The sequence below is a fragment of the Panthera pardus genome, unplaced genomic scaffold (assembly GCF_024362965.1).
Source record: "Panthera pardus isolate Hobbes unplaced genomic scaffold, ASM2436296v1 HiC_scaffold_8, whole genome shotgun sequence".
In the NCBI taxonomy this organism is placed as follows: Eukaryota; Metazoa; Chordata; class Mammalia; order Carnivora; family Felidae; genus Panthera; species Panthera pardus.
The window spans coordinates 98,891,940-98,905,116 of NW_026527013.1; the positions used below are offsets into that span (position 1 = coordinate 98,891,940).

At 41.4% G+C, this 13,177-nt stretch overlaps 1 protein-coding gene across 6 annotated transcripts in view; it reads right to left on the reverse strand.

Annotated features, from left to right (window-relative positions):
- Positions 1 to 1,682: 1,682 nt before the first annotated feature.
- The window catches only part of SLC25A13 (solute carrier family 25 member 13), a 184,798-nt gene continuing 173,303 nt past the window's right edge, over positions 1,683 to 13,177 (reverse strand). For all 6 annotated transcript variants that reach the window (XM_019443388.2, XM_019443390.2, XM_053898411.1 and 3 more), the window contains 3 exons: positions 3,573 to 3,731; positions 3,389 to 3,479; positions 1,683 to 2,855 (listed from right to left, as the gene is read on the reverse strand). In XM_019443388.2, coding sequence (XP_019298933.2) covers positions 2,669 to 2,855; positions 3,389 to 3,479; positions 3,573 to 3,731 — 437 coding nt within the window. In that variant the 3' untranslated portion in view covers positions 1,683 to 2,668. The remainder of the gene's footprint in view (positions 2,856 to 3,388; positions 3,480 to 3,572; positions 3,732 to 13,177) is intronic.

Genomic DNA, 13,177 nt, shown 5'->3' on the forward strand with positions numbered 1-13,177 from the left:
AGGCGACCCCAGGGAGCTCAGCAAATGGTTGTGGGTTATGAGGTGCAGCATGAGCTTGGCGACAGGATGCCACCCAGCCTCAAGAAACCCAGCCACGACTGGAACCCAAGAATCAGTGTGTTCACTTTGTGGTCAGCTTCACATTTTTTCCCCTCCTTGAAAAAAAAAAAAAAAGCTGCTACAAAAATCAGGCCTCTCCCCCACCCCCAAAGCAACCAGGAGGCGGGCCTAGGGCAGAGCTGAAAGACTCCGAGGCTGGCCCCCTTGGGTGGGCAGGCAGCGTGTGGGAGTCACACATCGTTCAGTTCCTCAGCGTTAAGGAGGGCAATGACCGGCTGCATGAACGGCAGCCGCAGCACTGCTGATGCATTGTGCTGTCACTTCAGGAAGAAGGAAAACCCAGAACAAATTTGACGTGGTTTTCACCACATGGTGATTGCAGGCCTATTCAAGGATGTCACAGTCACGCCACCCACTGAGCAGAACTCAGATGGAAATGAGGCCTCCTTCAAAGTGTCTCCAGTCACTGCCTATCCTGGACAGAATAAGCCTAGGATTTTAAAGAAACACAGTCCCCTGGCCCCATCTCCTTCCTTTGACTTCCTGGTTCCTCTGGTTTCTCCTTTACTGCAGAGAATCGCCCTCAGCCACAGGTAAATAGAGCAACAGCTCCTAAAGAAGCGGGCAGCGCAGTACACCTTTTCTGAGATTTGGGTCACCGTTTATACCGTGAGAATGTGATCTTCTACAAAATTCCAGCAAGTGCAGGAAAAGGAATGCCAAGATTTACTTACACTCGGGGACTTTTGTCTGCATTCAGAATGCCATATAGCTCGAGTTGATTTGGTATTCAACACCACCCACATTTCTAAGACGTATTTGGAGTTCTGTGCCTGGTCTTTGAGATTAAAATGTAAATATCACTGGTCACAGTGAGTAGGGATTGGGGGGAAGGATGGGTAGACAGAGGGAGTGGTAGGGAGGGGAGCCACATATGTATTTGTCCTGTTTCTGGTGAGGAGAACAAAGCTTTTGTTCATTTAGAATAAAAAACCAGACTCGTGGATGGTGTTGATGTTCCCCAATTTTGAATAATATCTTTTAATGTCAGCCTATTGACCTAAAGACTGAGACTGACTCATGGAGGGAAGTTTGGGAATCTCAGAAAGTTCAAAGTGACTGCTCTTAGGTCACTCAGTAGTCTGAAAGCCCTAGATTCTGTTCAAGACTAGCTTCATTCTCCAAATGATAGTGTTGGCCAGATAACACCCAATGTCAGATACAGTGATATCTGGTTTTCATATGAGGAAGAGTCAGAAAGGTTAGAAAATGCAATTGTCATTTCATGCCAGTTTTCATGCCCAATTTCCAGTGAAACTTCCAATTAATATTATAAAATGAAAATTTATATTGATTCTCATGGTAAGAAACTGGCCCAAAGCACCGGGGATGACTGGAGAAAAAGTGTCAGCTGAGTTCCTTATCGAGGGTTAAATGATGTTTCTTTTACTCACTCTGAACATCGGCATAGTGGAAATCAGGCTACACATTACCTTGAAGGGCCAGGAGGATATATCCACGCCAATATGAATCAAACCACCCTGAAAATGAAACATATAGAGTCCAATAGTGACAATTATTAGTCATTCACCACGTGACATACACGAGAGCAAACAATTCAATAGCTTTAAAAATAGTTTATTTCCTCCTTCACAAACGCTTGAGCCTTCTGACCATGATGCAAGGCACCACAAATTAAATAAAAACGTGTATTAGAATATATTTGTCTTACACATGATTCAAGACAAGTGGGATTTTGAAAGCAAACAGGTGTCGACTGCTGGGGGCAGGGGATGGGGGCAGTAAAGTAGGTATGAGTATGAGGGATGTGCCCTTCCCTGCAATGTTTCCTGAAATAGGCAGTGATCATCACACTGCATCATATGAGAACTTGCCCCAAATCAGCACATCCAGGAGAGGTGCTGCGTCTCATAGTTTCTCTGTCTATAGAATAAAATACCAAAAGGACTTCCCTGACTACAAAGACATCTGTCTGAGAAGTCTTGGTACCACTAACAGAGTATGATATCTTCAATGTGGTTTTCGTGACACCAAAAAAAAAAAAAAAAATGGTTTCACATAAAATCTTCATAATATAATCCATGAACAGAATTCGTACATGTTTAAAATCTGAAGCCAGGCTGGCTATTTCTGATAATTTTGTTTTCATTTCTTCCAGTGTTTTTTTATTGTGATAAATATGTACCCAGCTTCCTACCAGCTTAAACATGCATGAAGCACTTTGCTCTGAGCACCATGATCGCCATTCAGTAGTCTCTTTGGGACTATAATCCTAATCTGAGGAGAGCAGCACTAGTTTCTATTCAGACTTGCTCCTTCTCCCCAAATCATGTTAGTGTTGACCAAATCCCAGTAAATGTCAGCTATAAACAGAGATGTGTGAGCAGAGGCCCAAAGAATAATTAGGAGTAATTTCACAACGCTCTGGTTAAGAAAGCACACAGAAAATGAATGATTCCACCTTATAAAAAGACTCGAATTTAAACAAGAGATGGAAATGAAAGGAGGCAAACACTGTTTCCATCGGAGGTGAGGTGTTCTCTACCACAGTGGACAGAGCTGCAGCCGCACCCTGGGGCTGCTCCCACTACGGGCCTCCACCGGTGACCTCTGCCGCAGGTGTGGACGGCTTGAAGAGAGGTAGGTACAGTCCAAATTTGTTTTCGATCCCTGCAAACGTTGCAACGGCCAGTCTGTAGCCTCCAACGTGATCAGGATTGGGAGCGGGCAGTACGATCCTGGATTTAGGAACCGGTTCCGATCCTATGGGTTTCCTAAAAGGAGAGAAAACAGGATGAGAACCTGAGTTTTGTATCATTCTTATCTCGGTAAAAATAACATTTAAAAGTTGTTAAAATCTGCCTCATATAAAGAAATTGTGGAGCTCTAGTTGGTTGTACGTTCCCCTTTGAAATGTGTTTGGTTACATGATTTCAGTATTTTCCAACATCTTTTCTTTCTTTTTTTTTTTTTTTAATGTTTATTTATCTTTGAGAGCGGGACAGAGAGACAGAGAAGGTGCTGGGGAGGCACAGAGAGAGGGAGACAGAGGATCCAAAGCAGGCTCTGCGATGACAGCAGCGAGCCTGACGGGGCGGGGGGGGGGGAGGGGGGGCTCGAACTCACGAACCGTGAGACCGTGACCTGAGCCGAGTCGGACGCTTAACCGACTGACTGAGCCATCCAGGAGCCCCTTTCCTACGTCCTTTCTACTTCATCCTTAGGAATTAGATTAATGCACCCATCTTAATAATGACAGGGCACTGGAAGAGCTGAAACTTAGCTGCAGATCTAGCGGGATACTTACACGCCTCCAAAATCAATGTAGAACCATCGCTGCAGCAATTCGTACGTCAGCAAAGTTACACCAAACTGGGGTGAGGATCGAAACACACGAGCTTTGAGAAAATGGGGAAATAATAGATACAATTAGATTTTTCAAAAATTTACCTGATATCAAAGGTTTAGTTAAGAACAAATTATTTCCATACCACCAGCTCCTTTCCACAGAGCTTTTGGGCCTTCTTCCCGCAGTATCTTCCTAAAGCAGTCCATCACCCCGCTGTAAGTGGTTTGGCCAGCCCTGGCGGCCACCTGTAATCGAGTCTTGATAACATCAGCAGGGGTCACTAAAGATGCCGCCGGCATACCTGCAGGAAAGGCACCACCATCACAGTCTGGTCACATTCTCACTATATAAAAACCACTGTGCTTTGAACTGCTGGTCGTGGAAAGAAAGTTAAGAGTCTGATGAAATCAAATGCCTCTTCTGCTGTCCTCTGGGAAGCACGGCCAGGACTGTCCTGTCTGCAGTGATGGAGGCTCCTTAAGACTCTCCTCACCTCCCTGCCCCGAACCACTTTGGGAGCTTCATATTTATTAATACTTTTAAGGAATGATTTGTCAGTAACACTACTTCAAGTGGTTGAGAACAAATGGAGAAAGGCTGTTTTTTTGTTTTTGTTTTTTTTTTTTACTTTCCCATCTAAATCAGTCACTTGCAAAGTTATTAGGTCCGATTTTCAGAGGTGAAGTTTGTTATGTGTTTCCTCTTCATGCTTTTCTGTGGCTGCTGGCAGTCACGGGAGGTGCCTTCGTGCACACGTTCAACCACCCTTTACCCACCAAAGCCTAACCTCTCCAGTTACACCAGAAAAAGACTTCAGTGAGGGCTGAGGGCTAAGCAAACTGTGTGTGTGTGTGTGTGTGTGTGTGTGTGTGTGTGTGCAGGGGGGAGGAAGGGGGGTGGTGATCAGAGGTGGAGACTCCCATAGATAACACTTCAGGATTCCTTTTTCCTAAAACTGACATCTCCAGAAAAAATATTTGACAGAAAGCTGAAAATTTATACTGGCTAATAATCAATGAAAAAGGAACAACAACAGCAACAAAACCCTCCCAAAATTACCAGTGGGAAATTTTTCTACAGTCATTTTATCCAAAATGGGGCAGCCCATGTTTAGATTTTTTAAAAGCGAGACTGTACTCAGAAGACACTGTCTCTTATGGTTTTATTACTTTTCCATTATGAACCTATTCCAAACCAAATTGGTCAAATGCAGATGCATAAATCTCCTTTGCTTTTTTTAAGGCTTAATAATTCTGTAAGAATTTCTGTCCAAACCAACGTGGTCTGGCTCACAAGTACATCTCATCCTTCTAACAGACAGCTTTAAGGTTACAGCGTGTGTGTGTGCGTGTGCGTGTGTGTGTGCACGCGCCTGGGGAGCTCTGCACAGCACACGTCTGTATTTATCCTACTAAAGGTACAGCTCTTCCTCCATCTTCAAGGACCACCTCACAAACTCCCAACGTAAGTAACTGTTTTTTATAAAATTAATCACATTTGTTGCATGTGAAAAAGCTCACTTATATCCAATGCTTCACTGGATAAGTCATACTGAATTTCCTATTAACTTGGAGGAATTATTTTAACTTTGAGCCAGGAATTTATCCTCCAACATAATGGAAGGAAACAGGAAAAATGCTCAGAAACCCGCTGTGTTCACACCACCCATTACGTTTTACTTCCTGGTTTAGAAAGAGGTTAGCAAGGCTGTCTGCTTTCAACATGTAGTAAAATGCTCCTTGCAACAGTGGGCAGGGATGTCAGAGTGACAGGGGACATACATAACATCAGTAAAAAAGTCTCCTTCAGTTAGTTTTCATAAATAGCTCCTTGTTATGAAAAAAGAGAGAAGTACTGGGGGGCAGAGAGGAAAGATTCCGATTATGAAATAAATATGCCAAAAGAAACATGTGTAAGATGCTTAGCAAGTTCATCTGGCAAGACCGATTGGTGGTGGTGGTGGTGGTGGTGGTGGTGGTGGTGGTGTGTGTGTGTGTGTGTGACAGGGACAGAGAGAGAGAGCTGGGGGCTGGAAATACGGCAGCTGCCCGGGACTCTCATCGTATCCCACTCACCCTCACCTCTCCCAGGCTGACAGCTGGGAGGGCCTGGGAGTTACTGTGGATGGGATTTCTGATAGAAGACTAGTGAAACTAACCTGGAGAACAGCCTTATGTTGCTCTGAAGCAAGGCCAGGAAAGCAGTATCTACCAGAAAGAGCTTGGCCACCAGAAATCTGTTGATTTTGGTGGCCAGGGTTGGCAAAGACTCTGAGTAAATTTGCCTGGTCTCTCCTGGCTTCCAAAAGGCTAAGACAACACTAACCAAGAGGTCTCGGTTTCTCTACTCCCAAACATGGGGGAGCAAGTGGAGGCTAGGAAACAGAGAGGCTTCGTCTAGGCTCCTCAACAGCAGCCTGATGGATGCTTCAGTAATGACACAGATGATGAGACCTACCTACTACCTCTGTGACAAGAACAACTGGGGGTGTTCTTTAGCCAATAAAAAATTACAACGCTTTAAAGGGGGCCCAGCGCCTAGAGAGCAGAAGTTCATTTATAATAAAAAGAAAGCACAACCAGCAAAATACAACTTTGGGGCAAGGCAGCCTCAATTTTCATAAATATCCCATTAGTATTTGTAAAGAATGTGCTTCTCTGTTTATGGGATACGAACTTTTAATATCTGTTTATTTTGGATCAAGGTGAAGGGATTCACAAATTCCCTCCTCGTCCTTATATGTAATATCTATTTGATGGATCAGCTTCTAAGAAAAGTGTCAAGATTTGGAATGGGAATATATCGTGTTCTTATCATACTCTTAAGCTGAGGTTTTATAAAACAGTATTAGGTTGATACTACATAGGGGTTGATGGCAATATACCATGAAAGGATTTTAGTTTAAAATAGAACCAGAGGATATTAAAGGAGATTCTCAGGCATGCTCCCTCAGAAGAACAGAACTTGAGAACAGATAGACCCAATTTCTGGTCTATTGCAGCTTGCCTCAATTTATGTCTTTATTTAGGCAGACACTATCTGCTTAGTGAATTTTATCTTTTATAAGTGCAAAATAAGCCTCTGTGCTTCTAAGTGCTATTTTTAAACCCTGAATTCCATTCAGTCTGACATTAATATTGCTAAAGTTGCTTATTGTTGGTATTTGCCTAATACATATTTTCAACCCGTTCTCTTTCAGTTGCTCTGTCACTGTTTTCTCAAACTCCAGATGACTAGATTTCCTTTCACAACTCGTCTAGAATAGGCATTTGTTTTTTTACTAGGGGCACTGAATACATTCAATTGTGGTTATAATTGTGGTTATTAGACTTATTTCTGCTATCCAATATCGTGGTTTTTATTTTCTGTTTCTAATTGTTCCCCTTTTGATCTCTACCCTTACCCAATTTAAATATTACATACATTTATCACATAGTACGCTATTTACAATATGTACAATAAATGTACATTTGCACCCTTTGCCAGCAAGCCCTTCTTATATAAAAATACATATTATCAAAGTCACCAGTTACTGAAATCACGCTCAGGTTTAACTTTATTTGCTCTGTTTCAAATATCCCATAGTTTTTTCTTCCTTAAATTCACTTTTCATTTTGCTTTAGAGATATCTGTGAGGCGTAAACTTTGAGTTATGGGAGAAATGAACTTGAGACCTGCCCCCCTCCTGAACGCTGGTGTGCCTGGGAATGCCATCGAGGTTCCAGACATCCCCTCCTTGGCATTTTAAATTGAAAGGGCTAGGACTGCAGATGAAAACATGAGAGGTGAGCTTTTATTACTGATTTGTTTTCTGTCCTCCTTTTATATTACTTCTCTCTAGGGAGCTCCTATGAAATAGAAGTTAGACCTCCTGGACTAATCCTACATGTCTCTAACACATTTTCTCCTTTTCTTATCTCTATATTTTCGCTCCATATTGTAGTTCTTGTTTCTGTTTTTCCACGGCTTCATTTTCCAGATGTCTAATTTGGACTTTGAGCTTACCCATTCTATCATTCAGATGATGCATGGATTTTTAATTTTGGCAATCCTTTTACTAATTTTCAAGAAAGCTTCCTTAAGAATGTTCCTCTCAAATCTCTCTGCAGATCCTAAGTATAGTTCTTAAAAGTCCTCTTTTCTCTGAATTGCCTGTCTTTCCTGGAATTCCTCTGTTTGTTTCTCTTCTTGCTCCTTGTCTGAGGACCTCTGGCTGTCTACTGATACATTCAAGTTCAAAGAACAGACTGATTACCTTAGTGCTGGCTTCTACCACCACCTAGGTCAGTTTCACCGGCAGGTTTCTCTCCCAAATGGGGGGGAGGGCGTTGGGGGCCAGCAATGGGCTTTGTGAAACGAGGGACTCCTGTTAACTGGGGACAGGGGTTGGGGAGGTGGCCTAGCAGGGTTGGGACCTTCCAAGCTGCTGAAACGTGGAGCGCTTCACTCTGGGAGTAGAAGAGATTATCTTATGCTCCTGTTGCGAAGAGCTGCGTTCGTTCGTTTGTTCGTTCGTTCATTCATTCATGCATGCATGCAGGCATGCACTCATTCCGTCTGTGGTGAAGGTCTGGAACCTTAAGCCTTACCTGGCATTTTTTCAGTTCCTTACACTCAGCCTTCTCCAGGCAATTGGTGCCTTTCTTTAGAGAAAAGCCAGGGGCTTTCAGCCTGGATTCAATTGTTGCCCAAAGCTACGTACAAAAAAGGAGTAGGTACAAAAAAGGAGTAGGGAGGACTGAGCTCCACCTTCCTGCCAGGAATTCGGCTCTTTCACTCCCGTTAAAGATTTACCTCATGCCCTCCCCCACTCCTGGTATTCTATTGTTCACTCACTGGTTAAAATTCTTTGGTTCTGCTCTTACCTTAAGAGCAGTTTTTCCTGCCTGTGTTCTGGGTTGTGGCACCCTCCAGTCCAGTTTCTGAGTCAATATGCTTCTGTTTCCTGCCTTCCGAGGACTGGTGCTAATATTTTCTAGTGCCAATACGAGTTTTAGAAAATGTATTTCCCGACATTTTAAGGTATTTGGGTTGAAAGGAGAGACAGATGAATATACTCAGTCTATTACTTTGATTCAATCTCTCCTATTACTTTTTTTTAAGGATCCAAGAATTGTTTTTAAGTTATTTTAACCTTTATGTACACATAACTAACAAATTTATGTCAATAGTACTTCTCTCCTAACTTCATTCTTTTAATACGTTTGCAAAACCATCCAGACAGTCACACACATACAGCACTTCCATTAACTGTGTATTTAATAGCTTTTAAAGACACTCCTGAGTTACAACTTAATCTAAATTTGATTTATCCTTTATCTCATCACTGTCAATTAAGATCACCTCCAATGATGAAGCTCTAAAACTTGAGAAATACTAGATATCTTTTATTTGATATTATCTGTAAGCCATATCGAAATGCCCTTCGATAATCAAAAAGCAACATGTTCACTGCAGGGAATTAAAACTTAGTTTCTTAATTTCAGGCTCTCTGCTTTGGCTCCCACCTTCTAACGCACAGAGGCATGCTGGCCAATGAACATAAATTCAAATATTGGTTAGGCTTACTCTATCCTGTGAAATAACGGAGATGTTCTCAGTGTTTAAAGATGTTCTGGGGTGCCTGGGTGGCTCAGTCAGCTATGTGTCTGACTCTTGATTTAAGCTCACGTCATGATCTCATGGTCCTGAGACTGAGCCCAGCTTAAGATTCTCTCTCTCCCTCTCCCTCTGTCCCTCCCCTGCATGCATGCTTTCTCTAAAAAATAAGTAAAGATATTCCCAGTTTACAACCATATACATATATCTGAAAAAAAAAAATCAATATTCTCCAGGTTTTGAGATATCAAAAACCACCTCTGTTAAAATACTACTAAAGCAATCTAACTTCAGGTCAAATAAAATTTTTAGAAAAAGACAGTACTTACTAAATACTGAAATTACTATCAAAACATAGAAAGCATGATCATATTAATTTAATCCCAGATCCATCTTATTTATAATACAATTATTCAACAAAAAAATATATGTATTCTGTGTAGGAGATATTTTATATAAGAATACACATAAAAATAGTAGTAAGACATTTTTGTGTTACAATAAAAAAGTCAGTGGTCAAATTGCTATTTGTGCTTATTTTGAGATACGCGTTTCTCCTTTCTCCTAATGACAAAGATCACCCTGACCCTGGGATAGATATACTTCCGGGGATTCTGCGCATTCTCCACCAGTATGTCTTCTACCTAGGAAATGCCTTTGTTCTCACTGGCATCCCCAAAGGGAATGCGGGGGCCTGATCCATCTTCCATACACCAGCCCACACAAGTGTGCATTTTTGTGTTCACTGCCCTTAATGATGATGTTGCACTGGGCACAACACATGTATAAACAGAAGTGTTTTTGCCCTTCTCCACACTGAATTCTGTGATCTGGCCGCCGAGCACGCCAGCAAGGTTCTACACTCAGCAGCTGGTTGTCCTGCTTCCTTCCATGACATCAGTAAACTGCTTATCACTAGATACAGATTTTTATGTTCATCTTATAACAAAATACATTACTTATTAATTCAGATGCATTTTTAGGCATTTTTTTGTTTGGATTTGAAGCTAAACAATCATGTGCAAATAATGCTGATTTCATTTCTTCTTTTATAATATTTATGCCTCTTACTTCTTTTTCCTATTTTACTACATTGGCTGGAACCTCCAAAATAAGCCTGAAAAACAAGGATGATAGAGATATCCTTGTCTTATCCCTAATTTCAATGAGAATAGTAGTTATTTGCCCCTGGCTTTTGATAGATGTTATTAAGAAAGTGGTTTAGTTCTCCTTATATGGTTTATACAGATTTGTGCAATATGCAAGACCATCAAGCTTTGAGGCTAATATGTTCTTTGAAGAAAAAAAAAAAAAACAATGGATGACAGTCTGTCTTGTATTTTTCCATCCTATAGGGAAGCAGATGGATAATAATGAAAGTAAAGTGTTGCACTCAGCTCCCAAATGACTCTCAAATGACCTTCACCTCCTGCATTTACACCTCAGCCTCTGTTCAGTCTCCTTGTACATTACACAGAGCTGATAGGTGTAACCAATAGGATTGTGTGGAAGTAAAGGAGTGTGACTTCCAAGGTTTGGTCACAAAAGACATGGCAGCTGGGGCTTTGCTCTCTTCCCCTGTCTTCTCTCCCCACCCTGGTCTCCCGGTCTCCCCTTTCCCTTCAACCCTCTCTGAGCTGGCTCCTGGGGGGGGTGGGGGGGGGGAGTCAGTCACCTTGTCACAAGAACATCCAAGGTGACCTACAGTGAGACCATGTGGCAAGGAACTGAGGCCTCTTGCCAATGGCCATGTGACTGAGCCACCCTGAAGGTGAATCCTCCAACTTCAGCCGAGCCTCTGGCTGACATCTTGACTGCAACCTCACGCCAGACCTTGAGCTAGAGGCACTCAGATAAGCTGCTCCTAGTCCACAGAAACTGTGAGATGATCAGTGTTTGCTGTTTCCAGCTGGTCAGTGCTGGGGTAATCTGTTATGCAGCAATAAATAACGAACAGAGAAGGTATCTGAACAACAGCTCTGAAAGATGCTGGGACAGCTGCACCGCTAACAAGGCAGCATGGGGACATAAACCAGTTCCAACTTCCAAGAATAATGTAGTAATGCATTAAAAACAGTCATGCTTTTTACCAGCAAACTCACTTTAGAGAGTCTGTATCTCCAAGGAAAAAATGTCCCAGAGTAGGGGAAAAGCCTTTAAGCACAAAGATATTTTTTACAATATAATACATTTAAATTTTTTTTGAAAAAAATTTAAAAATCTAAGATTGAGGGTTAGATAACTATACGACAGTTAAAAACTATGTTTACAAAGTTTTAAAACATATAATGTTATTATTGAACATTTAAAAATACTTATTATGTGCCAGGTACTTTCTTGGATCTTTCCATTTATTAATGTGTACCTACTGACCTCAAAATAACTTTATGAGACTAAGACCGTTCTTCACCCATGTGTAGATGGGGAAACAAGAAGAGAGAGGTTACAAAACTGCAGGTCACACAGTTCTAAGTGGGGAAACTAGAATTGGAATCTGCCCAGTTTGGCCTCACAGCACATGCCATTAACCATTGTGCTGTGATGGCTAACAATGCTTCAGCTATGAAATTAAGTGAAAACCACATATCCACAGTGTGATCATAGTTAAAACGATGCATGGTCAGATACCACCTTACAGCTGTCAGAATGGCTAACATGAACAACTCAGAAAAAAACAGATGTTGGCGAAGATGCAGAGAAAGAGGATCTCTTTTGCATTGTTGGTGGGAATGCAAGCTGGTGTAGCCACTTTGAAAAGCAGTATGGAGGTTCCTCAAAAAACTAAAAATAGAACTACCCTACGACCCAGCAATTGCACTACTAAGCATTTATCCAAGGGATACAGGTGTGCTGTTTTGAAGGGACACATGCACCCCCATGTTTATAGCAGCACTATCAACAATAGCCAAAGTATGGAAAGAGCCCAAATGTCCATCGATGGATGAATGGATAAAGAAGACGTGGCATATATACACAATGGGGTATTACTCGGCAATCAAAAAGAATGAAATCTTGCCATTTGCAACTACATGGATGAAACTGGAGGGTATTATGCTAAGCAAAATTAGTCAGAGAAAGACAAAAATCCTATGACTTCACTCACATGAGGACTTTAAGAGACAAAACAGATGAACATAAGGGAAGGGAAACAAAAATAATATAAAAATAGGGAGGGGGACAAAACAGAAGAGACTCATAAATATGGAGAACAAACTGAGGGTTATGGGAGGGGTTGTGGGAGGGGGGGATGGGCTAAATGGGTAAGGGGCACTAAGGAATCCGCTCCTGAAATCATTGTTGCACTATATGCTAATTTGGATGTAAATTTTAAAAAATAAAAAATAAAATTAAAAAAACCCCCAAAACTATGCATGGTTAAAAATGATGCAAGGGGGAACAAATTAGCAGAAATGTTAAATAGGGATTATCTTAGAGTCGTGGAGTAACAGATAGTATTTTCTTATTTACCCTTTTGGTTACTTTTCGCACTTTCCAAGTGTTTTACAATTTAGCAATATTATTTTCCTAATCATTAAAAAAAAAAAAAAAGAAAAAAAAGAAAAAAAAAAACTGATGGAAGAAAATAAGCCTCCAAAGAGAAAACAACAAGATCAACAAAAAAAACCCCAAAAACACCTGCTAGTAATTTCTACAGCTCTGGTAGCATGGATTACCTAGGAAATTCCTACCCAAAGATAAAATCCCTTCTGGGTGGCTATCTGCCTTCAAGAGAAGAGTACAGGCACTATTTCTGTTGTATTTTGGAGAGAGGCCTAGACTTTGATCTTGAGCTCTAATACATATCCTCTGATTTTACAACTGATTCCTGGAATAATTTACAGACAGATTCTCTTGATTTTGATGTAATAGTGGCCAGTGTTTATTGAGTATTTACTATATGCTAGGCACTATGCTAAGTCCCTCACATGGGTGTTCTCACTTGTATCTCACAGGCACACTCTGTAGTCAGTACACTTATCATCTCCATTCACAGCCAAGGACACCGAGGCTTGGGGTAGGTTAGGTAATTTGCCCAAGCAGCACACTACCAACAGGTGTAGCAGTTCTCCCCAGTAGGTCCTACCTTATTTCAAATAAGTTATTGATATTGTACAATGTACAAAATGCACTGCATTATAACCTTTTGGT